At 39.7% G+C, this 27,290-nt stretch overlaps 1 protein-coding gene across 1 annotated transcript in view; it reads left to right on the forward strand.

Moving 5' to 3' along the window:
• The first annotated feature begins 3,421 nt into the window (after window positions 1-3,421).
• The window catches only part of POLR3B (RNA polymerase III subunit B), a 72,272-nt gene continuing 48,403 nt past the window's right edge, over window positions 3,422-27,290 (forward strand). The window contains exons 1-12 of the mRNA XM_084291134.1: window positions 3,422-3,504; window positions 3,742-3,774; window positions 5,679-5,735; window positions 5,830-5,894; window positions 6,377-6,452; window positions 8,798-8,898; window positions 10,318-10,409; window positions 11,618-11,735; window positions 12,426-12,534; window positions 19,546-19,668; window positions 21,271-21,387; window positions 22,614-22,748. Of these exons, the coding sequence (XP_084147260.1) occupies window positions 3,433-3,504; window positions 3,742-3,774; window positions 5,679-5,735; window positions 5,830-5,894; window positions 6,377-6,452; window positions 8,798-8,898; window positions 10,318-10,409; window positions 11,618-11,735; window positions 12,426-12,534; window positions 19,546-19,668; window positions 21,271-21,387; window positions 22,614-22,748 (1,098 nt within the window). The 5' untranslated portion in view covers window positions 3,422-3,432. The remainder of the gene's footprint in view (window positions 3,505-3,741; window positions 3,775-5,678; window positions 5,736-5,829; window positions 5,895-6,376; window positions 6,453-8,797; window positions 8,899-10,317; window positions 10,410-11,617; window positions 11,736-12,425; window positions 12,535-19,545; window positions 19,669-21,270; window positions 21,388-22,613; window positions 22,749-27,290) is intronic.

Here is a 27,290-nt window from a genome sequence, read left to right on the forward strand (position 1 = left end):
CCTGGCATGGAGATGGTCGTCCCCTGTGGTCTTCTGTCCTGGTGCCAGGCGCTTCTCAGCAGCCTGCGGTCCTCAGCACCTCCCTTGGTGGTCAGTGAGGGGACCTCGATGCCTCCTCTCATGTCGCTGGCTGGACCTCGACACGTCGCGTGCCACCAGCAGGACCACTACGGATAGAACCAGGCAGAAAATATTCTACCAGCAAATATACATTAGCTTGCTAGGTTCAACCAAGGTGTCTACAGTACTGTAGCAGTAAATATTCTTAGTATGGATTACAAACATTACTGTTAGAATGGCAAATATGCTGGTGATAGGTTATGCTTCACAAGAATACACTTAGGACAGATGAGGTACATATACACATATATATTTGATAACATTACTGAAGGACTTTGATGGATGTGTGCAACAAAAAGGGCTTCGCGTGTGCTTCCTGCAACGCCTCCGCCTCTCACCTTCCAGCAATGGGACCTCGAGCTCTTGAGTACCAACAGCCGGACTGGACTCAGGCGCAACGCTCAGGGCACTTATGGCCAGCCACCTTTTGTGAGGCTGTAGGGTGACAGTGACTCTGTGGTGGCATCGCAAGGGTCTCGGGGTGCCCCTGATGGCAGCACTGACAGAGGTCACCTGCCTGTGGTGAGGAAGTGCTGAGGTGAGATGGTTGCTCCACGCTGACAGGAGCAATGTCTGCCAGGCTGGGTCCAGGCCAGGAGGTTGGCCTGCAGCCTGGGAGCTGCCCCTGGGAGCCAGGGATGTCCTGGTGTTATCCCCCACATACCCAGCACTGTTAATAAAGAATACCTGCTTTCTAATTCTCCAAAATGAGTCTTGGAAAGTTACTTTGCTTTTTGCGTTGTCCCATTGATAAGGACACAACAAGAAGCTGAGGACCAACTTCTCACCTGGGAAGGTGGAAATGTAAATTACTTTGTTTTTGAAAAATAAATGAAGAGGTTTTATCAGTGTGGTGGTTTTACTGTGCTAGACAGCTGAACACCACCACAATCACTCCCTCACTTCCCCTTCTCTTCTGAGGAGGGGAAGAAATAAAGGACAGAACAACTCATGGGTTCAGATAAGGATAATTTAATTAAAGGGAAAACTAATTATTAAGGAAAGATTGTTGTACTTGAAACGTTTTTGTGAAAAAGTAGATATGTAGATGAACATACCTTGTCATTTCATGGCCGCATTCAGATTTTCAGGTCTGAAAGGAGCAGAAGCTGTCTGTATCTTCACATACCACAATTGTGCCAAGCACATTAATGTTGCCTTTCAAGCAATGCACAGCAATAGCAGCTCTCTGCACCTTACTATTAAATGTCAATCAGACCCTACTTTGATTGCTAGAAACCACAAAACAGCAAGAGAAGAAAGATTTTATTGCTGGCAGCAGCAATGCTCAGCTACAACATACCTCCTGGTGTTTTCTGCATGGGGGAGTGGGAGAGAAGATGGCACTGCAGGAGAGCATCCATCGCCTCTGAGAACATCCCCAGGATGCCTCACATCAGAGCAAGGTATACGGGCCAACCCAGGGTTGACAATGCAACTATCAAGGACAGACAAGGGAATCTAATGTGTAAATATGACCGAATGAAAGCCACAGATGGAAGTCATTCCCCTAACTCTCTTCATGCCCCGACACATTCCTTCTTGATTTTCTCTAGAGACAGTAAAATAAAATTTTAGAAGGGACAGGCACCCTTACATACACACATGTTTGGGGGAGCTTTCCCCACAGTTTTGCAACAATTCCATTCCTGTTCTTTCCTTCTCCCATGTCACCCAAAAAATTAAGGTTCATAGGGAACAGAAAACAGAGTCCGAGCTTTTATTTTTGTAATAATCATTAAATATTTTTTAATCACAAAAAAACAGTTTCCACAGTTCATTAAACTCTTCTTTTACTGACAGACTATTCTTCTCTCAGTTTTTGACAGAACAGAAAAAAAAATTCTTCTTACTTTGGTGTTCAAATGAGCTACACTTCCAAAATGAACATAACCAGACATTGCCCTTTCAACATGCTCAAAAATCTCTTGGAAGTCAGTAACATAAGATTAAAATAAATTATGCAGAGAGCACTGAGATATACAGCTCGAGTTTTTTGAAATAATTACAAAAACACAATACATTTTTAAAAGAATAATATTCTAGCACTGAAAAATTAATAATACATTTTAAAATTCTCACTTAAATTCATATTGTAAAAATAAATCATTTTTTAAAAAAGAACATAACGCTTCCATAATTATTTTTTCATGCAATGTTGTTTCAAGGAGTCATGCAACATAAACAAGATTCTGCTTCAGCTGCCTGCTGTCACATAGCTTTGTACAGAAGCTTGATGGGTTTGTAAGTTGAGAGGGAGGAAAAATCACCTTGAAGGCAAATTGGGGATATTTCCATCCCCAAATTTCAGCTGACAGAACAGCCTGCATCATTGAGTTATCACAGAATCACAGAACCATTTAGGTTGGAAGAGACCTTGAAGATCACCTAGTCCAACCTCTAACCTAACACTAACCAGTCCTCCACTAAACCATATCCCTAAGCTCTACATCTAAACGTCTTTTAAAGACTTCCAGGGATGGTGACTCCACCACTTCCCTGGGCAGCCTGTTCCAATACCTAACAACCCTTTCGGTAAAGAAGTTCTTCCTAACATCCAACCTAAAACTCCCCTGGCGCAACTTAAGCCCATTCCCCCTCGTCCTGTCACCAGGCACGTGGGAGAACAGACCAAACCCCACCTCACTACAGCCTCCCTTGAGGTACCTATAGAGAGCGATAAGGTCGCCCCTGAGCCTCCTTTTCTCCAGGCTGAACAAGCCCAGCTCCCTCCCGTGTTATTCAGAGTACCTCTGTGTTTCAGCAGGTTGTGAAGTGCTAGAGGTACTGCACGTGCACAGATACAATGGGGCTGGGGACATGCTGAAAGCCTAAAGTTTCTTGGATACATCAATTATGCCTAAAATAGCAACAGCCACTCTGCCACGAATGGAGTTCTGAAACGGTTCCTTTTTGGAGCTTTTTGCAATGCCTGATTCTAACCCCTCTGAACAATTTACAATAGCACCAAGACAGAGTTATGCTGAAGAGCAATCCCCGACGAGGCCGCGGTGTGGAAATTTGCAGATCTGTACAACCAGGTTTATTTGCCGCTTGTGCGGTAGGAAGGAGCGCGTCAGAGTAAGCTTCGCGCTGGGAAGCTTGTGCTGACGAAACACCAGTTTCCCCTGACTGAAAACGGCGGATTTTACACAGAATAAAAACCACGGGGGGGGCAAAAAAAATTAAGAAACCAAACGCCTGACGGAGTTTGGACGGCTGTGAGGGCTGAGGGAACGGCGGAACCCTGCGGCCGCCCGCCGGGGCAGGAGGACGCCTTTGGCTGAGGCACCGCCGGTCCCTGCCGCCGGCATGGAGGCGCTGGCGGCCGAGCTGGGCGCCCTCAGCGCGGAGCAGGCGGCGGCCCCAGTGAACACGGTGGAGGTGAGCGGGGGACGAACAGGGGCTGCCCGCCTCATCCCCTCATCCAGGGCACCCCCCGGGTTGGTTTTACACCTCTGGGTTGATCCGGGGGCGGTTTCCAAAGGGATCTGGCTTTAAATAACGCCGCTGCTAAAAGCAAACCATGCTAAAAGCCATGCTAAAAAAAAAAAATCTTCTTAACGGGTGTGGCCCTTCTGTGGAAAGCTGCTTTAAACTGTGTGTTTTTCTTGGTTTCAGGAAAAATGGAGACTTCTTCCAGCGTTTCTAAAGGTTAGTGCTCCACGCCTACCTCAAGGCATCCGGGCTCGGCTCTGCAGCCCCCTCTCACGGCCTCAGGTTTCACAGAGTGCCTGTCTGCTGCGTACAATTTGCAATTTTATTTTTTTCAGCTTCTGCTTCCGTCAAATTGCGGGTAAACCGGTTACAGGGATTGATCTCCTGAGGGTTTTAAGTATTACAGAATCACAAAATCATCTAGGTTGGAGGAGACCTCGAAATCACCTAGCCCAACCTCTGAGCTAACACTAAACCCTATCACTAAGATTAGTTTGCGGAGGCATCCTTTTAGAGGTCACTGGTTTTGTGTGGCCATTCAGAATAAATGCTGTGGATGGCATAGTGCTTCCAGACATTTTGCTGTTTCACTGTATGCAGAGGTCCCATTTGTGGTCTTTCTGTAAGCTCAGTACTGACACTGGTTTGCAACCAACATCAGAGCTTGTTTGAGCTCAAAGATTAGTATTAGCTTGACGTCAGTGCTGCTCTCCTAATCTGGTGTTAGGTGAAGGCACAGTTCTCTTTAAAATGCAATTGGATGTAGTAACAGGACTCAGAAACTCTTGGAAGTGAGGAGGGAAAGACAGTAAGAAATATTGTATCATGAAGGTGGCAGGTGAAGTCTGATGTGCCTGGGTGCCTCTGTGAAACAGCAGCCACCTCTGCACCCCTCTCATCACTCTGCAAATTGTACACACTTCCACAAGGACAAAATTTGTTAACTTCCTTAACTTCCACTGGTACATAGTTTCTTTTTGCCCATGTATTATGTGCAATGTTTTTGTAAGTTAGCAAAACTATTATATAAAGAGTCATTCCTCCTTTGTCTTAACTCCTGGAGACTTCACTGAGCGAATGAATTTGCCATTCCAAGTTTTCTATTTCTTTCTGATAATTTCAGAGTGAACTGTTGCTTATCATGTGAACTATGTAAATGGATCTGTTTTTTGTATGAAATTCTAAGTCTTGTAACCTGCTAGTTGTCATTGCATGTTTCAAAGCATCAAGTCCTCCGTGGGCATGTATGCATGTGTCTCAAGATCAGCTAGCACTCGTTTTAGTTCTCTTTTGAGGCTGGATTTGGCACAGTAGTTGATGTAGTTACACCTTTTATTTTGCAAACTCCAGTCTATTAGTAAAAGGAATGCTTCTTTTAGTATTCTGTCTAACCAAAATCTTTCTGTTTTTCTCTCATCCCAGATCATTTAAATTATTCTAATCCCCTTTCTTTTGCTTGCTCTTTGTGACTTAAATCCTTACAATGCGCTGCATCAATTAATTTCCTGAGGAAAAGGGGGAGTGTTTATTCTGTGATACTACATCCGGGCATGTTCTCTGTCTTCCTGCCTAGAAATCAAATTCATATTTCTTGTCAGTGTCCTGTCCTTCTGTGGCTGTTTCCTTTTTATTGACTTACTTGACACCCCACTTCTGTCCAGTGTTATTGGCTCGCTTTCTCTTTCTTCTTTTTGGCACCCTCACTTCCTAGGGTGTAGGCAACTTCTTTCTCAAGTACTGCAATTATTTAATTAAACTACAAATAAATAAAATTATCTCAAAGTAACAGAAAACTGACAAAATATTTTAACACACAATGGCTGTAATTTGCTTATTTACTCAGTGGCTCTCATTTGTTTATTAGACCTTCAAAACGTACTGGGTGCTTGCTTTGTGCTGTCAGTGCATTACTTTTGTGAGACTTAGAGAAAAAGACAGGTCTGGTGTAAACCTGGAAACATACAGTGTAGAACCAGACTGATTGCCCAGGCAACTCTCAAGGATTTGTTAACTGAAAGAATTTAGCAGATATCTGAAAGGACTTGTAAATGCTTATATTTTAAGTATCAACAATATATTCTTAAAGCTGATGTTATTTGCTGTGTGCATGTGTTTTCCAGGTGAAAGGACTTGTGAAGCAGCACATAGACTCATTCAACTATTTCATCAACGTAGAGGTATGTTTTCTTGGTGGGAAGGGAGTGGCTGTTACCAGTCAGAAGAAGCACAATTCCTTTCTTCCTTTTTTTTGCTTTTTATTTTTTTTTTCAGATAAAGAAAATCATGAAAGCCAATGAAAAAGTTACAAGTGATGCTGACCCAATGTGGTACTTGAAGTAAGCATAAAAATGATTTCCATATCAGTAATAGCATGTGCACAGTTTCGTAGGTTTGTTATTGACTGTGAAAAGTTCATAGGCATCGTGTGGGTATAAATCAAGAGACTCTTTTGCATGACATATGTCTTATTTGGAGCATAGAAATGTGGAGCATTAAAGAAAAAATACATTAAGCAGATTTATTTTGGTTAACAATGCTTTATGCCACTATTTTTCTGTAATTTAGTAATTTCAGATGTCAGAGGGGAGTGTCTATTTCTCTACTTGTAAAAGTAGCTTTTTCTTTTGTATTTGTAGTTTACATTTTAACTATCGAGAACACAGTTGAAATACAGTGGGTTACGTTGGGAAGAATCATGGCTCCTTATTAGTTAAAGCAACTTCATTTTTCAATAGATGTAGACCTGTGCTTCCTTCAGGTCGCTAGGAAAATATTTGGCTCATTGCTCATTTTGAATATTTTTGTGTGTGTGTTACAGGTACCTCAACATCTATGTGGGTACTCCAGATGTGGAAGAAAGCTTCAATGTGACGCGACCTGTATCGCCTCATGAGGTATTGATGTTTGCATTTTTCATTTTTTCTTTCAATTTACCTGCATGCAGCCTATTGTCAACCTGATGAATCCGTTCACATTTCAGATGGTTTTTTCCTTGCTGTATACATTTCACGCTTGAAAGAAGGCCTTTTTTTTTTTTTTTTCATTTAATATATGTATACACTTAAAACTTTAGTACAGAAGACATCCTGTGCTTTGGAGAAATCCTGTAAAAATAAAAAAAGCCATCTAGTGGTTGCCTCTTGTGCACAGCCACGTTTCTGTCTTCAGCAACCCAACTCAAATCTCATTAAAATCAATGGAAAATAAGGCCAATGACTCAGCCATCAACAGACCAATTAGATACAGTACAGAACAGCTCATGGTTCTCACAGATTTGTAGCTAACATTAAATCAGTAGATAAGAATATGGACAAAATGCAGGGGGATATAGATACAGATTTTCTATATACGAATGAAATTCTGTGCAAAGGTTGTGGCTAATGACTTATACCCAAGAATCCAGGAATTAAAACGCTTTCTTATTGTATAAGTAAAATGACTGTACAAGCAGAAGAGGACAAAATAAATGCTTTCTGGAGTATAGTCACCCCGAATCTAGAATAGCCTACTCGTGCATCTGAGATGTATTGTCACTGATGCTTATTACTGGTGTGTTGTTTATTTCATTTTTCTTTCAATGGGTTATACTCATATGAAGGCCATAGTATTTTTGTAAATATGATGTTAATTGGGTCAACCAGGGGTGCAATTGGAAAAAAACAAACAACAAAAGAACAAAGACTGAGTTCTAATGAGTGTGTCATTTCATTTCTGTGTTAAAGGCTTATAAAAGTACTTTCCAGTGGCAACTAAAATGATCAGATTTTCATAAGGGTCTGAGTATTTTATCTAGTTTTAATCAAATTTGTGAGTTTTTGTGTCCTTGGTTCGCTTCAAGGTCAGATTATGTATACAGGTAGGTACCTGCCTTTGACCTTTAGGTGTTTGATGTCAGAAGAAGTTCCCTCAAGGAAGGAGATTAAAAAATGAAAAATAATTAAAAAAAAAAAAAAAATAGTGGAATATTGCGCTGTTCTATATCTGTGCCTTGTGTAGACGAAGCACACACAAGGAATCCTGAAGTCTTGTTTTGTTTTCCCCAAGTAATGCTATTGAAGCTGTCTAATTCTCCTTCTCACACAGTTCTTATGGGAGTTTTATTAACTATTCATACAGAAGAATTTAAAGTAATTAGAAATTAATATATTTTCAGTTACTGTTAAATTCAACGAGGTTGCTCAGAGCACGGTGGGACCTAGTTTCCTACAAGTCACAGCTTGAAAACTGCTGGTGCACATCGGTATTTGATTACTAGAGAAATGATTTACTTTTTCGTGTAGAGAGAAAGAGTATCCAGTTTGCAATAATTCTTGGGGCATGTTTTTCCTTACAGTTGCATCTTCAATACACAGAGCAGTCCTAACTGCCTTTTATTAATGCATAGTCAATACACTGAAAGACTAGAAACATAAATGTGAAACAAGTGTGAATCCTGATAAATCTGCAGTTGTGGAACTCAGAGGTATAAAATGCTCAATGAGATCAGAGATGTCCTGCTGTGAGTTGCTCTGTTGTGTTCTGCAAATGCAGTGAACCTTGTCTTGAATGAAGATACACAATACCTTAAGGGCTAGTGATAGTCATAGAGCCAGCTTGGGGAAAGCAGACTGGAAAGATCAGAATAGTATTAGATCGAGTCTTGAGGTGTGTAGTGTCCTAGATATGTACGTGCTGCTTCTCTCGTGATCTGATGAATTTGCAAATGAATCCTGGGAATCTTTGGAAAAAGTGATGCTTAGTGAGCCTTCTGTAAGTCATCTTTGGAAGCAGCAGCATCCTGTGAGATGTACTCATTCTATTAAAAGGTAGCATAGTGTCTCTTTTACTATTTTGTGTTTCCCTTCTATCAAACTTCCAATGACAGCACAACTTCCCTGCTGTTGAGAGTCTTCATATAGAAATGTCCCTGATCTGAGCAGCGCAATCAGAGCACGTGGTTACTAGAGCAGTCTTTGTGGCAGCTCTCCCAGTTAGGCCTGTTAATCCAAACTGTTTATTTAAACTATGTTCTTCAGTGCTGTCCTTTGAAGAGACAGATCCACTGGCAGCTTTTGAAACACTGTGAAAATTTCATTTGTTTGTTTCTTTGTTTTTTAAATAAAATACTTTGTAAAGTATATTCCAGGTGCCATGAAGGGCTCAGTCTAGCTTTGCTCTGCTTGTTTTTTTTTCTGTGAGCACCTGCCTGCAGGAGACAGTTTTAAACCGACACCTAACTATATGACTGTTTTGTTTTTAGTGTCGCCTGAGAGACATGACTTACTCTGCCCCGATTACAGTGGACATTGAATATACACGAGGTAGCCAGAGGATCATACGCAATGCATTACCCATTGGCAGGTCAGATATCAGATATCAAGCTTCTGGTGTTTGTTTTTATTTGCTGTTGTGTTGGGAAAAGCTTTTACTGCAAAATAAATGCAGACTGACCTTGCTTCCTTGCTAAGAGACAGCAGGCAAATCTTGATGAACTATACAGATAAAATAGATGAGCTATACAGAATATGATTGTGCATTAAAAAATGAAGTTATGCCATAAAACTGATTTTAAGGGCATACCTGCAAAAAGTTTTTTTTTGCTGGTTAAATAAAAGTTTTTTGCTGTTTAAATCTGCTCATATCCAGTTTCCATGTAAAGTAATTTTGTTCATCTAGACCTAGTATTATGGCAGTTTCATTTCCTCAGGTGAGTATATCTTGGATGTTGTGCTTTGTGACACGGTTTAGTGGGTGATGTTGGTGGTAGGGCGATGGTTGGACCAGATGATCTCAGAGGTCTTTTCCAGCTGTAATGATTCTGTGATTCTGCATACAGTGCTCTTGCTTGGCATGCAATTCAGACTGGCTTGGAAGAGCTGCAGGTTCTTTCCTCTTTTGTTGTTGTTGTTGTTTTTTGTTTGTTTGTTTTGGTGGAATCATGATAACTTATCTGTTTTAGAAACAAACAACAGCAAAAACAGGGTAGTATCTTTCTTTAATGAAAAAGGAAAACTTCCTTTGAATGTTTAATAGTATTAACATTCTGAATTAGTGTCCTTATTGCACAAAATTTTTACAAGTCTTGTGAACTTTCTAAAAAGTTTCAGTGAAAAATATACATGTAAGAGTGGAAAGGTGTATTAGAAGCTGACTATTAATCTTTTTACTAAGAAATACAAAATTTTTGCTAGTGTAGTTATTGAATAAGCCAAACTACTAGTAAGACTGACACATAATCACACAATAAGCCAAACAAACTTGGACATTCTCTGACTTCACCATAGGATCATAGAATAGTTCAGGTTGGAGGAGACCTCTAGAGGTCTCTGGTCCAGCTTCCTGCTCAAAACAGGGTCAGCTCTGGGATTGGACTAGGTTATTCAGGTCGTGAGGACATCCATGGATGGAGACTGCCCAACTACTTCGTGCAGCTTGTTCCATTCCTTGACTGTCCTCATGGTTTTGCTTTATATCCAGTCTGTGCATCTTTAATCTCCCCCCCCCATTTTTTTCTTTCTTTTTATAATCTCAAGGAAAATTAATTTTTTATTTCTCGGAATATTTTTTCACCACTACATGTTGCTTCACAAACTGTTTGCTGCAGGCTTCCATGCTAAAACACCAGAGAAATCAGAGCTGCTTCCAGGGAAACTTCATGCCTAGATTATGTATTACAGAAATTATCTCTCTGCAACCAGGAGGGGCGATCGCAATGTGGGAAATCATATTGATCATCGTTCTGAATTTGACTGTTCATATTTTTTTCTGTGTTTCTTGCAGAATGCCTATAATGCTGCGTAGCTCCAACTGTGTTCTTACTGGGAAAACTCCAGCAGAATTTGCAAAACTTAACGAATGTCCCTTAGATCCAGGTACATTTGTCTTCAAGTTCCTTTTACCCATCTTGGCTTACAGCGTTAAATCCTCTTCAGCAAAGGAATATACCCCATCGGTATGGGTCCTACCGCTGTGAAGTCAGTGTGGGAACTTCTGAAATTAATGCTTGTAACTAAAAAAATCAACAAGCTTTTGAAAACAATAAGAAATAGTTGACAGCATGGAATGTTTGCATTTTCAGACAGAGCTTTCAACCACAAAAATAATACTACAGAGTTTTGAAAAAGTTGAGATGTGTGTATGGTGTTGTACAGTGATGTGTTACATGGGAGCACAGGTGGAGTTAGTTCATGGAAATGAAATAGATCAGGGAAGAGGGAAGTATAATGGGATCCACCAGAGCAGGAACCCTCATTTGCTGCGTTCTGTAAAGTGAGAAAAATATTATATGATAATATTTGATACATGCAGAGGTGACGAAGGGTTATAATGAGGAAGTTCTTTGCTTTTTGTCTGTGCTGTGCATGCTTGAGATGGCAAGATACAGTGACAAGCTGTACTGGACAAGCATTAGTAGATAGCTACAATTTAAGAGAGGAATTGAACATGGCTTACGTACAGATTCCTTAGATTGTCTTAGATACAGTGAAGGCATTTATATTACTTTTTAAAAAGTATTTCAAATACATTTCTTGTTGGAGTGCTGGAGAGAGGAAGTCAGTAACTATGGAAGACTTACTCTTTGTATTTGATACCAAGTACCTGTTGATACCAAGTGCCAGTTGTTTTTTTGATGTCTGTAAGATACATTCTTCTGGTAGGCAATATTTTATCTAATTCTTAGAAATAATAATTCTGTAACATCCTTAAATAAGTATACTTACTTTACAGTTTTTTTGTTCTGTTTAGTTCTGTTTTGCTTTTACAGCTTTTCCGTTTTAGTCCGACTGAGAGTTCTTTCTGGCCACTTTGATGCTGTCCAAGTACTTTCCAAACAAATTCTTAGATCCCAGATACTGTGTATGAGCCCAGCAAAAGTTCTGTTTAGTCTAATGGAACGTTTTCTTAGTTATCATAAGTTGTATGCAGTTTGTTCACTCTTAAAAGAGATAATTTGCTCTCCTATTTTGTCCTCTATGTACTTGCTGTTTGCCTTGTAATAATTTGTATTCAAAGACATATTGAAAGATGTGAGTAAGGTACAAGACTATTGACGTGCAAATCTTTCTTTTCTATTGAATAGGTGGCTATTTCATTGTTAAAGGTGTAGAGAAGGTCATTCTTATTCAAGAGCAGTTATCCAAAAACAGAATCATTGTGGAAGCTGATAGAAAAGGCACAGTCGGTGCTTCTGTTACCAGGTACAGTAAATGCCAGCAATTACATAAGGGAGATAAAATGAAGTTTTAAAAGTTTGTTGTTGTAGCTGAAGTAGCTGTGTGGTTTTCTTCCTAAAATAGTTTAATGGCAAAAAGCTGTAAACATCCACTGGCCCCCTCTTGCTGCCATTCTTTTTTATGCTAAGACACCAATCCCCAAATCTGTTAGTAGTGTATTCCCACGAAAATCAGTGGGACTTGCTTACATGATTTGGTATTCATCCCAGACTAGGGAAAGTAAGTTCTAATTTTTAACATAACACAGCACATCTTATAATTGATGGTGTTTGGCCTCATTTTGTAGCAAGTAACATGAAGTCACTGTGGTGGAAACAGGATGTAATCTTTTGTCTGACTTTTATCAAATGGCTCTAAAAGCTTTTGAAGGCTGTTGAGAAAGAAACCAAAATCAAATGTTTTTGTACTGCACAAATTATTGAAAACAGCCAGGTAGTTTAAGTTTGGCCTCTCCTCCTTGGCTGAGTGTTATTTATATCTCGCTTACCTTTTGGTTGTGTTTTCAAGCTATAAGCTGGTATCATACAGTGTTTATCAGTTTGGTGTGAGGGCTAAAGGCCTCTCACATCTTTCCTAGCTGCTAAGTTTTATACAGACTCTAGGAGTGTCAGTGTAAATTTTCTGTTCCCCATAACATAATTTTTTTAATTTCAGTTCCACTCATGAGAAGAAGAGCAGAACAAATATGGTTGTGAAACAAGGAAGATTTTACCTGAGGCATAACACTCTTTCTGAAGATATTCCCATTGCTATCATATTTAAGGTAACACAACTGTTGGTTTGAGGAAGACAAAAAATCCATACTGTAGTTCAAGAATGAAAATTGACAGCAGCTCTCAAAAGTTAATACGTACAAAAGGATATGGCTGAGAGAAAGAAAGATTTTTATTTTTTTTCCCCTGGGAAGTCATCTTTGTTGTACAGCAAAGAGGAGAAAAAGTGCTACAATTTTCTGTAAGGAGAGCATTGCTGTGCCAAGACACACGCCTGCTACCCCCTTTCTGCTTTGTGAGATGCCTCTGCACACTGCTTGTGGTCCTGTTGCTACAGAAAATCAGGAGGGTTTTTGTTTCTTTTTTTTTTTTTTTTTTTTTTTTTTTGTGAGCTGTGTTGCAAGCTTGTGTTAAGGGTCTGCATTTCTGGTTTTGTTCTCCCTCAAACTCATGAACTGCTGCGATGCTCAATACTCTTGATATCAGATCTAGTGAAATGACATAACCATGAACTGGTTATACATGGCTGCCAGCTTTAACCATGAAGATAACAGCTTTTGGGGAAGCCTTACAATTCTTAGGCCTAGTCCTAAATCCACCTAAATAAGGTGGCTCGGGGCACTAAAATGCTTCCCACTGGATCCGCCAACCAGAAGTAACTTCTGTAGCCCCCTTACTGTCTTCACTGTATTGCTTTATAGCAAATTGTAGGTGGAGTGACCATCGCTAGAGGAAATAAATTGCCAGGAGAGGGCAGCAGTTGCTCACAGCATCCAACCTGTTGGTGCCAGCACTGCTGATGTGCTGGAGTTAGCAGCTACAGACTTTTCTGTATTAGCACATCTCTTCAGACGAGCAAGAGTTGTAAGAATCGGTTTTCTTGTAGGAAGTGTTTGGGTTTGGTACTAGAAAATAGCTCAATAATCGAATTTAGACTTGAGAAGTAAATGTCTGTTAGCTCTGATTACACTGATCTCTTCAAGTAGTTGGAGATCACTCATTTTTAGTGACCAGTGTTAAAGGAGGTTGAGAAATAATTTGTGGGCAGCAATGCACATAAAAGTGTCAGAATTAAATTCACAACTTTTCTATTACAGGAAAGTGTTAATGTAGCTCTTAATCCATTTGCTCAAGTACCAAACAGCTGGATTCCACCTTCACTAACAGACTTTTATTACATTTTGTCACCCCCTGCTGGTGTAGATAAATACCTGCCCACAGAAAAGTAACTGCTTAGGGTTATTAAGTCTGAGGAGGTTGTGGGAATGCTTTTTTTTTTAGCAGCATTGTACTGACCATTTGATCATGTTCCAACAATGAGTGCTGTAGTTATCCACCTGCCTTTATATATCTTTAAAATTCTAGATGAATGTTACATAGTTTTTCAATTTATTTATTAAATAAGGGGTTAGAGTTGTTGGAAATTCTCAGCAATACTACTTTTCAAAGATTTATATTGACTTTGTTCAGTAGAGGATTAGTTGCACCCCTTTTAGCAATTCTGAATGTCCCATTCTTGACCAGCACTTACTGTCTTTGCGAGTGGTCATTTTCCTTACCTTTTCTTTTAATGGCATGTGAGATTGAGGCATATTCTGTCCACTTTTGGTGAGTCTCCAGCTGGAAACTAATAACCCCAGGTAATCTTTTCAGTGAATTTTTGGGCAGGCACTGGCTTCTGACCTTCCTTTCTTGGGCACTGCTGTAAAGTGGATATCGCATTGTTGTATTTAACTAGCAGAAGTCAAGTTACAAAGGCTGTAGGCCTGAAACTGGAGAATTTCTTACCTAAGGATCCCTGAGTATCCTCAGCTCTCTCATGCAGCATTATTATGCCCAAAAGATTTTTTGGAGAAGAAAGAAGAATAATTCCTTTCTGCAGAGACCCAGGCCTTGGGCATGGAGCTTGGATCTTCCTTGTTACTTGTGTTCTTCCTGTCATGTAGACATGGGATCAGTCTACATTTGGCATGTCGGGGCCAAAGTTAAGTTGTACAGACAGTTCTAGGCCTGAAGTTTTGCCTTTGCATCCTTAACTTTTACTGTACTAACTGCTTATGTAATTTCAGATTAAAAATAAGATGAGAAAATGATGGCAAAAACATACTGCTCTGGATAACCTAAGAGAATTTTTAATAATTAGTAGAGGATGGCTATCCAGTGCATGGGCTAGTGAGAAGGAGACAGTTTTTTGTCAGGGACAACTGAGAGTCAGTAGGAGGAAAGTGGGCAATTTTGGATTCTCTTTCTAGCTGCGGTGGCTTTCCATGACCTGGTGTCATTGCAAATGATTTAAGATACAGATCTGTTCCAGAATATCACTGCAGTTTTATAGGAAAGCAAGCAAGCAAGTATTGGGGATCTGTGGAGATTTTAAGGCTCCTGCAACTGTAAAGTGGAGGTAATCACAGCCCTTGCTTTTAAGATGAAAATGTTTAAGGGATGTTAAGTAGAGAGCATTCCAAATACCACCCACTGAGAGAGCTGAGGCCTAAAACTCAGAAAGTACTTATTTTAACTAGAATCTAAGATCACTTTCATATTTCAGGTATGACTCATGGACACATCTTGGCTACATTTTAGGGGAAGACCTGAACTTACGTTGTTCTTCACCCTTTCTTTTCTTTCATGGGGAGGAAGGGAATAGTACTGTGGATCTAAAGGTCCCTTGACCTGAATAGATAGGGGAACTAGACTGTGTAGGGTCACCCTAACAGGGACACCTGCCTTGCAGCTCATCCTTATCAGTAGTCCCTTCTAAACTGCAAGCCTGAATGCAAAGCTGTTCTCCTGCTTTGCTTTTCTGCCATCCAGACCTGTAAGGATCTTTGGGACTGGCATATTTGAAGATAGAACGGATAGCTGTGCTGACCACATGTAGGTTGTGATTTTATGAAGTTTAACACATTGACCACAGCTAAAGGAAACATGAGAGGCTACAAAAGGCATGTTCCTGGGACTGTTCAAGGACAGACTTGAAGTGTCTGCTCTTCAGATGTGGGGGAGTTAGTCCTCGTTGCTGTGCTAGTTTAAACATTTTTCCCCGGACTTTTTACTTGAAAGGTACAGAGGAGTTCATGCAGCACTTAGGTATGTAAATGCAGGTTTTGGTTTGAAGCAGTGGCTTGAAGCAGACAGTTCTGCCCCCAAAATATGTACTTGTCGAGATTTTTAAAGGGCTCTGAACTCCTTGTAGTGGGAGGCATTAGGCAAAAGTAACATACTGCATACTATGTAAGTCTGCTTTATTAGTTAATATACATGTGTAACCAGAACAATATTTAGGATGTTGGCAGCTGACTTGTAACCCCAAGAGACCTTTGTTTTACCTGTGTAAGTGCCAGTTGTGCACACAGGACTGTGTGAGCTGTGCATAGTGTGTATTTTTGCCTATGTCAGGCTTTGAGCTACACATGCTTTACTTGGGGGAACTCAGTTTTAGATGGTAACGAGCATTAAAGGAGATGTGAAATACTGAGTAGTCCTTAAGGATGTTCCTGTTTTGAGAAACATCAGGGTTACAGGTGAGATCGTTCTGCTGTTTTTGCAGGGAGCTCCCTATGTTTTAGGGAATTAGAGCTGTTTGAAGGTAAGGACTTTTTTTGGTTGGGGTATTTGATCTTGTTTTGGTATGCTCCTGGGGGCTGAGGTAAATGAAGGTTGCGTGCTGCACCAGGACTAGTTGAAGAAGGAAGAGAATTACACACAGGCTAAGGGGGACTTCAAAGTTGAATTTTATACCTCAGTTACTGGGTGAATTATCTTCAGTTTGTGGGGACTGTAAGGAGCTGCTCTGGGACCTGTGGCAAAAGATGTAAACAGCAAGTTAAGCTTCATTAAAAAAAAAAAAAAAAAAAAAAAAAAGTATTATTCTTGGAACTGTTAAGATGCAGTTTTAGAAGAACAGCTGAGTGGTGGTCTTGCTGGACCCACAGAATTAGGGGTTCCCATGGCTGCAGTTTCATAGCTCGTATCTTTTGAATTATGAAAGCTCCAGAGCAATTCTGTCTGTGATGTCAACCTTCAACTTCCCTGACATCTTTTTAATCCAGTCATCTGCCTGTCTCCATTCTGTAATTTAGCCTGATGGACTGCAGAACTACATTCTGGGGAAGTGCCATGGAAACGCCTAGACATCATCATTAAGGCACAAGCTGGGGGAGGAAGAGCAAGGCTCACACTCTCTCACACACACTTTATCACATCTTCATGTGCGTGTGTGTATGCACACACGTGTGCACATGCATCACACACACACACTGCCGCACACGTGCACGTTGGGCAACAGGAGCCTCCCCAGTCCTAGGAAGCAGTTGACCCCAGTTGGAGCACTTTATCCCACTTGAACTCGGGATAATATGAGTCTTGTTAATGTTTGGTGTGACTTGTCCCATGTCCATCAGCTAACAGCTTCCCAACCATGCTCTTCGTGAGCCTGCTGCTGTCTCCTTTCTAATCCTTTCAGTGCTCCTGCTAAGTTATCCCTTTGCAATATGTCCTTCCCCTCTGCCTCCTCCCCTCCACCCCCCGGTAAAACTATCCCTTTGCAACGTTGCCTTCCAATCAAAAACAAAACAAGAGAACTTGTCTCTAGCTTTGTTTTAATGTTAATTCTCTTCCCACCAGCTTTGTCCTGGGACTGGATCAGCAGCACTCTAAGCACGGGACCAACTTCTGCTTTGCATGTCCTTGGTGTTTCTGTAACACAAACAACAACCCAGGAACATCGTGTTACAAGGATGTTATAGGCTAATTCTGGAGTGTTGTTTTTCCGGGGGTGGGAGGGGTTTTCGTTTGTTGGTTTATTTTAATTTTAATTTATTTTGTACAAGTGCAACATTAGGGCTAAATTTCCTGAAAAAAAGGAAACATTAAGATTACAAATCTGTCTGATTCCAGCATGTGTCATTTGCTTGTGTTAATGCTGCAGGTAGGTGTATTTGTGTGTGCAGTTCTGCCTGTGGTGGTTGAGAATACATAAAGGAATATATGGATTTACTTGTAGGCTACTCTGTCAACTTCTTCTTTAGTTACTTGGCCAAGTTTGTAGTCGTTACTCATCAATTAGTTTTCCCCCAATTTGCATTTAACTGACAATACAACATACAGTGTTTGGTGGCAGATCCCAGCCTTTCCCCTCACAAATTTTGAATTCTCATGTGAGTTTGCTGCTGTGAACCTTAACTAGAAACACCACACGGGTGTAACAGTATGTCCTATCTAAATCTTTTTGTTGTCAGACTTTTAATCAGAGAATTCATCAAGTTGTAAGAAATCATCAACCCTTTTTAGTTCACCGTGGCTTTCTGTTTTCAAACGGACAAAAGAATGTAATGACACTGCAGGATGATTTTATTCTGTTATTCCCCCTGCTTGTTTTGTTCACTTTTTGCATGACTGTTATGGAATGGTTGCCATCTTAAAATTAATCTGGTGGCAAGAAATAGGGTGATAGCTCATGAACTTGCATGTGATGTTCTTAAACTGGTTTGCTGGTCAGCTCTTAAGTCCCAAGGGTGTAGAAAATGACTATGGTAAGGCTTTCATGTATTTCATTTTTGTATGCTTCTGTATGAGTCTGGCTCACAAGTCGTAATGGATTTTGTTAACTTCTCTACTGACTTTTTTATTTTTTAACTACTGTGTGACCTTATTTGAAAGGGTGAGGAAGCGTAATAACATTTGAAAAACAGAATCTGAACTACCGTAATATCACACGGTTCTGAAAAGTACCTTGAGATCAGCAGTATGACTGCTGAGTGGGAATGAGCTATGATGAAACACTCCTACCTGGTGAAGTAGCTCTGTCATGATTTGGCAGTCAAATCTGCCCGAGATGATGGAGTTGTGATCTGTGCTTTACCCAGAAACTGGAATGTCCTCACACGGTTACAGGTGTGTGCTACTTTTGTGCTGCTTTTAATTTCTGATAAACCACGAGGTGAGGAGACAGAGTTTTAAGTTAAAGGAACTCTAACCAACCACATCTTGTTGAAAAAGAAAGAAGAAGGGAGAAAAAAAAGGAAAAAGCTGGATACTTCACAATTAGGGCAACAGTTTTGCAGAGGGATAGCATTAGCTAGGCGCTAAGCAAAATAACACCCAATGAAGGCAGTAAGAAGGAAAGGTATTCATGCATTTTTGAGGAAAATGTAACTTTTTGGGATGCTGCCAGTTTCTAACGAGAACCAGAACGCCAGGGTCCACGTAGGCCATTATTTACAATGGTCTTTGTGGCAGGCAGTTTGAAGAATAATATGAACACAAACGTAACTTCCTCACAAACTTCTGAGAAACATATTATAACTCAAACAGAAGAGGTTTAGTGAGATTATTCCGTTTCTTGATATGGCAGAGCTCCAGCCAAATGTGTGAAAGGGGGAGCTTTAGCACCATCTGGAATCCACAAAGGCCTTCACTGCTGGCTGCCACCTTGAAACACTTACTGGTAGAGAGATTTCTCTAAACCTGTTAAGCGCTTCCTTAGTTTATTAAGCTTTTTCTGCAGTATAAAGTCTAACAAGGTGTCCAAGGATCAGTGAAATAATAGAATGGCTTTCAAGTGGAATTGTGAAGTCATCTTCTAAATGCAAAGAGCTGCAAAAGAGGTAAATTGTAAAAAATTCTCCAACAGAACGTGCTGTATCATAGACAATTGAGTGTGCAAAATTGCTTGTGGTAAGAGACCATGTGTAATATTTTAAGTTAATTCACCTTTATTGTAGGTTCTGACTTGCTTTTGGTTGTAACACACGTGGGGTTGTTATTACCTGGTATTTATTTTTCTGAAGAAAACCACAGAATTTAACTCCTGTCAGTGGAAAAAAAAAAAAGACATTATCCAAAGTGTGTGTGTGTGTTCCTGCTGCTTATCAAGATTTCCATATCGGGTTCTTCCATAGCTAGAATATGTGCTGCCAGTGCCAGATGGCACGGTTTCTGAGAGAAGAACTAGCTCTTGCTTAGTAGTAGTGCAGACAAACAATACCAAATTAGCATAAGCAAATGTCAGTGAGTTAACATAAAGCCTGTGCTGTTTCTGTCTATTCTTCTTTTCCTAGGCCATGGGTGTTGAAAGTGACCAAGAGATTGTACAGATGATTGGCACAGAGGAACATGTGATGGCTGCATTTGCTCCTAGTCTGGAAGAATGCCAAAAAGCTCAGATTTTTACACAGATGCAGGTGCGTCTTTTCACATAGCCAGAAGCCATAAAAGCTGAAGATGATGGTATTGACCACTTTGCTCTGTCAGCAGTCCACATACAAATTGTGTTTCAAGGTGGTTTGTTTGTTTGTTTGTTGGGGGCGGAGGGGGGCAGTATTTTAAGCTGAAGGCTTTAAGGGAGGCAGGCCCTGGCAAAAGTTAGGCTTTGCTCTCTACTGCCTAACTGAAAAGAAACAAAGTCAAGAAACGCTTTGTTTTCAGGAGCCCAGGGTTATGTTTTAATGTATGTGACAAGCAGTGACATCCATAAGATCAGGGTTTTTTGTTGAGGATAATTCCCACTTTTTAAGAAATCACATACCCGCATTTCATAGAAGCCCCATTGATGTGGACATGACTATTTCATTGTGAGTAGATGTTCTCCTCCACTTCTAATTTCTTGTAGTTTAACAGCCACCATTCATCCTGCTAAAAAACTGGCCAGAATTCTTTTCAGCTCATGTACTTTTTTAATTTGCCAGCACACAGTCCATTTTACTGGCTTCATTTACATTTACAATATACGTATATACGTATATTGTATATACATATTAATTTGCTTAAAGAAGATTTTGAAGATAGGTCTGATACTTGCTATTTCATTGTAAAAACTATCAAATCTTTCCACTTGTAATGTTGAGCATTGTTAAAGTGAGTGTCTTTCAAGTTTGCATCTTTGGGGACTTTTCCAGCTTTAAGGTAGCATGAAGGCCTTACAAATTCAGGGTCAGAAGAGTAAAATGGTGAAGCTGGAGGAACATACAGAAATACGAGACGTCAGGAAAGTAGAAAAACAGAAATACAGAAGTTACTCTGTGTAAGAAACGCTAGAAGGAATGAAAAGAAATTTAGTTATTTGGTGAAGAAGGTTACAAACAGATGGAAAAGATAGTCTGTCATGTAGTGGAGAGGGGTAATTCTTTGGCATAGGGGGCATGGCTTCATTTCCAGACAGGAACTTCCCTGTGTGGTCCTGGATTGTTTCTTTAACTAGTCTGACTTTAAATTTTGCAGATTCCTTCCCTTTCTTGAAAAACTAGTTAAGACTAAGAATCCATTAATGATTACAAGGTACTCTTGGAGACGGATGTGAACACTACACAGTAACATTTGTGCCTACCTTGTATCTCACTGTTTAATACTTGGATGAAACTCAGCAAGTACACAAAGAGAAAAAAAAGGAGATGAGAAGTCAAATGAAATAAACTAGATGTCTTTGGGATTTACGTAGTCCTTTTTCTTATATATCTGCAATATTTATTAATATATATTTATATATTTATAATTATATATTAATATATATTTAGTATTATAGAAATCATAATCTCTCACTGCTTCCAATTCCAAATGTTACCAACACAAATAACATTGTATATTTTATCATAATAAATTGTGTCAATTTTTTTCTTTTTATTAGCATCACTTACATAATTTGTGTTTTGTTCTTTGCCTGAGGTTTGTGTCATCTGTGGCTCGTGAGATTGTGCTTATTGATTGAGGAATGCATGTAGATCTCTTTATGTATATTTTTGTAGGTTACAATTCTGATATTAACTCAAGTTAATTGTCCCGTTTGACAGGCATTGAAGTATATTGGAAACAAAGTACGAAGGCAAAGGATGTGGGGAGGCCCAAAGAAAACAAAGATGGAAGAAGCACGAGAACTGCTAGCATCAACTATTCTGACCCATGTTCTTGTACGTAATGTTGTCTTTAGCTGGAGTAAAGTTGTGTGGTTCTTTTTAGAGTTGCAACAATTTCTCTTGCTACTTTGTCCTGTTGATGTCTCTGAATGCTACTGTATCTGAAATCTTCCTGTGCAAAAAGTCATGAGACTTAAGATGCTTTTGGAGTCCATTGGGTAGAGAGATTCTGCTTGGTCTGTGTTTAACCACTCTCACTGTCTTGCCCACTTTAGAACACAGCAGTGTAGGAGCAACTTTGGTGCTAGCTGGGATTAGATAAAAAAAATAAATTTGCAAGATTGTAAAAATGTAAACATTTCTACTTAAGGAATATTTGAAGGTTTTGTTTGGTGGTGGTGTGGGTTTTTTGTTCGTTTGTTTTTTGAAATGTGATGGCCAGAAATTGCATCAGTTTCAATGGCATCAGTCCTTTAAGAAAGAAAACAGGAACTGATGGTCTTGCAGGCGGTGATCAGGATGCAATAATGACACGTTGTAAACGAATCTCTCTCTCATCCTCCTCACAAGAGAGTGCTCCTATAGTATAAGAACTTAAGTTTTGTCCTAGTAAGTGTTGGGAATAAGAGAGGTGAACTTCTGGAAAGTGTGGTTTCATTATAAGGTTAAGTACAAATTTGGTTTCTGTGGTCAACATCTGAAATAAGGCAGTTGGATGTCTTGGTAGGTAGTTGCAAGTCTTTAATTGGCAGATATGCAGCAATTTGAAAATGAGCAGAAAAAGACGGTCCTTATCACAAGGTGAAGCAGGCTTTGATAGTCTGTGAGAAACTGTTCTGCATTGAAAAGTCAACACAATTTTTATGGTGTGAGCTTTGTTGGCATGGATAAAATGTCTTTGCTTTGTAGCTGAGATAATGTAAATCATCCTCAAACTAAAGAGGAACATTTGGACTGAGTCAAAAGTAATCCTAGTGTCTATGAAATGTTGCACCATTGAACTATCTATCATTGTGTGTAATTTCTTTAGCTAGGCAGTATCAGCTGTTAGTTCAGAACCTTATCCTTACGTCTTTCACCTTTATTCTGATTTGCTTTCCATTTACTGCCTGTTTCACTGTCACTAACATATATTACATATATTACATTTTTAAGAAGGTGAAGTGCACAAATCCCGTTTGTAATTCCTTGATCTTCCCTTTTGATTTAAATGGGTGCCTGAGTAACAGCTAAGGAATTGATCCTGCAACATCAGTGTGTGCTTGGTTGTTTGTTTACAGGTGAAGGAATTCAACTTTCGTGCCAAGTGCATATACACAGCAGTGATGGTGCGCAGAGTAATTCTGGCTCAAGGAGAAAATAAAGTAGATGACAGAGACTACTATGGAAATAAACGTTTGGAGTTGGCAGGGCAGGTAGGTTTTTTCTTCAGAGCTAAGGTTCTTCTGGGATTTTGTTAGTAGCTGTTTTTAAAAGATGCAAATAAGGAGCATCCTCATCTTCTCAGCTGAAGAGTTTTTCCTCTCATTTTATTTTCTTTGGCTTTTCTATGTTGACTCGTAGATATGTCGATTGGGACTAACAAATTGTATCCTCGCTTCTGTTCTGCCTCTATACCAGATAAAAGGACAGAAAAGTAGAAATAGTGCAACAGTTCTAGTTCCATCATAACACTGGTACTGCCAAGACATCTACAGTAAGATCCATCTTCCAGTGTCCCTACGTAAGCAACAGGGTAATGAACTGGAGCTGAGTAGGTGCCAAAATACTAGGCCCAGGCTGTGCCACTACGGAGAATCCAGCTTCCGTAGCAGCTCACAGAACAGTCGCTGGAGCCTTCTGTAATTTGTAGAAGCCCCTAGAATTGCTTATTTGTTGTCAACTGTCTTTCTAGCCTCTGAAGTAGCATGAATCAACGAAGTATATGGTCTGAAGCCTTACTAGACACTTCTTTTCGAGCAATAAGCTCTGTTTTGAGCCTTCAGGAGAGGAAGCACAAACACTTGATTTGTTACAGAGGCTCTTACCATCTTTTGTGGGTGCAGCTGTGTCTGCTGAAGATGTTAAAATCCCCCACTGCTTCTGTTTGTCCACCAGAAGGATGTTACAACCTTCAAGTTCTGGCAAAAAAATGACTAGTGGGTAAAATCTTCAGTTTACTGAGGGCAAGACTAGAAGGGGTTATCTGAATCTTTTTAAAAATAGGTAAGTTGACTGACGAGGGAAAATGCAGTGCATGGACTTCCCTGCTTGCAGAATTTTGGCACTGGAGGTAGAAGCAGTAACAGAGGGCTGCAAGGGAGAGAATAGTTTGAGGTATCTGACTGGCACCGTTCTTTAGCAGAGAGGGTGGTGGTTTGCAGCTGTGGGCCAAACTTTATTCTCCTAAAGCAGGAGTTGGTGAAGGAACAGCTTGTTTACCCTGGCATGGATGTTTTCTAACCATAGTGGTTATGTGACTAACTGATTTAGATAAGAATTGGATTTTATTGCTGTGCTCTGTATGAATTTAACTTGGAATCTTAGTGCTCAAAATTGTCTCTGCTTATTAGAAATCCAGACAGGTATACATAACGCACCAGGCTGGAGAAGCTATGCATCCAGTTCCGCACATCGTTTGTACTGGGATTTCTGTTGCAGCAATGGAAATGCTCATTTGTATTGTACTTCTTAAGATGTCCTTGCATCTTTAAGACGGCCTTATAGGCCGCTTCTCCTTCCCACTTTGCCTTGTTTTCCATCCACACATAGGAACACACACACACACACTCCACAATCATTTCAGAGTAAAAGTAAAAATGTGCTTTACGTCCTAGTTTCCTGAAAACCTAAGATGACACTCTTGAACACACTAAATAAAACTATGAAAACAAAAATAAAATAAAAACTATGAAAACTCATAACCACTTAGGAAAGAAATTCCTTTCTTTAAGTTAGTAAGGGACTGTCCATCGAGCTTCTACTCTTGTACCAAAGCAGAGTCTAACTTTAAGGCGTAATGCTCGATAGGAAGACAGTGCAGTATTCTAATTCGACAAAAATTTTAATATGTAATGGATTTATATCTGTTCTTTTATTTTTTCTGTTGTGCTGTTGCAGTAGATCAGTATGACTGTAATCAATGTAGTTAGTGCTCTGCCATCATATTGTCCTTATTTAACTGGATTGAGAAACGGTTGGGTTTTCCTAATAATTTAGAGGCAGAAAATACAGCAGGTAAAAAGTTTTCATACAAGCTGTACGAAAAAGGCTTCTGTGCACAAATGTTAACAGATGAAGTCATTTTAAATTAACTGGGGAGGGGGGTTAAATGTAGAGGATCATCATAACAAAGGCAGTGCATATTTTTTCTACATCAAGGAGAACTGTGCAGGGGGGGTTGTAACGCTTGATTAAGAGTAGTTCTGGATCCCTTGTGATATTTTAAAGGCTCATTTCAAGCTGAACACTTGAATTCCTCTCTGCCATGTTATCAGTGTAATATTAATTTGATTGGATTACAGACTAAAAAGCCTAGAGATCATTTGTCAGTTTCTAAATGTTTGTGTTTAGCTAAAGTTTGTGTGATTAAAATGGGCAGTGAGGGTTTTTTTGTTTTGTTTTGTTTTGTCTTAATGCCCGCGTGTTCCTGGAATAAAAATCCTGTTGATTTAAAATTCGAATAAAGAAAAAAAAAGAAAAGATTCCCATGTGAGGAGAAAAACATAGCGGTCTAAACAATGTAAAGACATAAAAGGCATTGTGTTTATAAAGATGTGTGAAAACAATAGCTGCTAATTTCACACCCCATGGGACAAGAGAGTACGAAATGTGCTTTAGCTTTAGATAACAGAGTTGTATCCACTAGCCAAGCTGGTTTACAGAGCTTTCTCTTAGTCTTGCTGCCACTAGAGGCTTGGTAGGCCAGGTGCCAGCTGAGGTGTTAGCAAAACCTACCGATTTCAGGCTTAATCTTTTCACCTACCTTTTCTGTTTCCTTAATGTGTTCATTATTTGCTAAGCATTACTCTGTTCTTTGTCCTCATTTTTTTTTTTTGTTTCTAATGCAGCTTGCTTTGTATGGGTGAGATATGGAACAGCACCAAAATCCGGCACCCTGGAAAGCAAGGGATTTCTACCCTGTGACAAAAGAATACCGCCTTGACTTCAGAGATTGCCTAATCCCAGCTGTTCTGATAATATAATTAAGGCTGCCTAATGTCTTTAATTTTGCAACCAGTTTGTGTGAAAGGGAGAATTTGGCACTCTAAAGGCTTAAACGCTAAATAGCAATCTCAAGGCGCCTAATTAGAATTCTCTGACATTAAGCTAATTGGTGAAACTGTATTTCAGCAGCTTAACTTCTTTATTAATTTTTCTTTGGATTTTCAATGAAAATCAATTGATGAGCTGTCAGAATTTTTTTTTTCTTAAATATAATTTGCTCTTCAGCGATCCTGTCTTAAGCAGGCTGAAAGGCCCTGGACTAACTATGAAATCCACTGAATATTATCACTGGCATTCCATCCTTTTCCTTTAATCACTTACTCTTGACCTAAATAATGTGGTTATTGTGAGACTCTGCCTTGCCAGATAGTCAGAGCTCTTACAGACTGAGAGTCTGTGAGTGAAATTAGCAAAGTGTAACGCTTCTCAGACTGGCAAATACGAGCAAGTTCATGTACTTGGGGTGTAACTTACTTTACTAGTTCAGAGCAGAGGAAGGATGATGTGACTTTATAATCTCTACAGCACACGGAGTTAGGAGTTTTGATTTCTTGATCATGAAACTTTTAAAATATGAAAGCATTTTCCAGAGTGACCTCTTTGTTAAATATCCTGCTCAGAAACCTGTTGTTTTTATACCATGATTGATTTCAAAAGATTTCTTACTTAACAAGACTTTCAGACATCTTAAAACTGCATGCATCCCTTCCCTTTTCCCTCCATTTGAAATACGTCCCTCATAATCAAATTTTTTTTTGAGACATCAGTGAGTTCTTCTTAATATGATGTTTCATAGAAGGTGTTTTTATTTCTGAGGAAATTCTTCCATAATGAGCTGTAACATCACAGGTGTGTTGCAGGTGACTGGATTTCTTTTGGTAAGAGTGAGAGGGTATCATCTAGTAAAGGTGAGTAGGACTGAAAGGATCAGGAATGGCAAGAGGCTTCCTTCCTCTCATACCAGGTCCAAAAAAAAACAAAACACAACACCTAATCAATTTATAGGAAAGCCTTTGTGTCCTAAATGGAAAAAGGATGCCATTTCTGTCAAGAGTTAACAAACAGTGTGTCGGTATTGGTTTGTGTGGTTGGTTTACTGTTTAGTAACTGAGCAGTAAGTGTTCCCTATATATTGTAGAGTGTTGAAGGTACTCCAGTCTTACTCTCTGTTAAGGCCAGTGAGAGTTTTTTGTTGCAAATCATATGCCTGTCTTGAGTTTCCAGTGCTTTTTGGTTATTCCTAAATGCATATGTGATGCCAGTGAAAAGGGTATTTTATAATTTAGATCCTTGCTTTACAGGACCATTCGCCAAATGTTTTGGCCAGCCCAGCTGGGACATATAGGTAGAGGAAAGCAAGTGAAAACTCGTGGCCCATCCCATTGATAGAATAGTGTGTGGTTTACTTTCTTTGCTTCCAGAAGGGAAAGAAATGTTACAACTATGTTTAATGGAGACCATTATAATTCAGTTTAATTCTGTACATACAGAAATTAAACTGTACAACTGACTCCAGGAAGTCTTAGCTTGTGATGGCTGAAAATTTAACTTGTTCAGCCTCCCGGTGCCGTGTACGCTGGGAGCTACCATTTCTGGCATTTGGTAGCTGCTGCATTTTCAGTCCTTCTGACATTTGGAGCTGCTGTAAAATCAAGTCCCTTGACACGATTGCCAGGTTTTAGAGTTTACACGGCTCGCTAATCATTGTGAACACTTAAAATGTGTCATGCAATGTTGTTTTAAGTATTTTG

The sequence above is a fragment of the Netta rufina genome, assembly GCF_964035555.1.
Source record: "Netta rufina genome assembly, chromosome: 1".
Classification (NCBI taxonomy): Eukaryota; Metazoa; Chordata; class Aves; order Anseriformes; family Anatidae; genus Netta; species Netta rufina.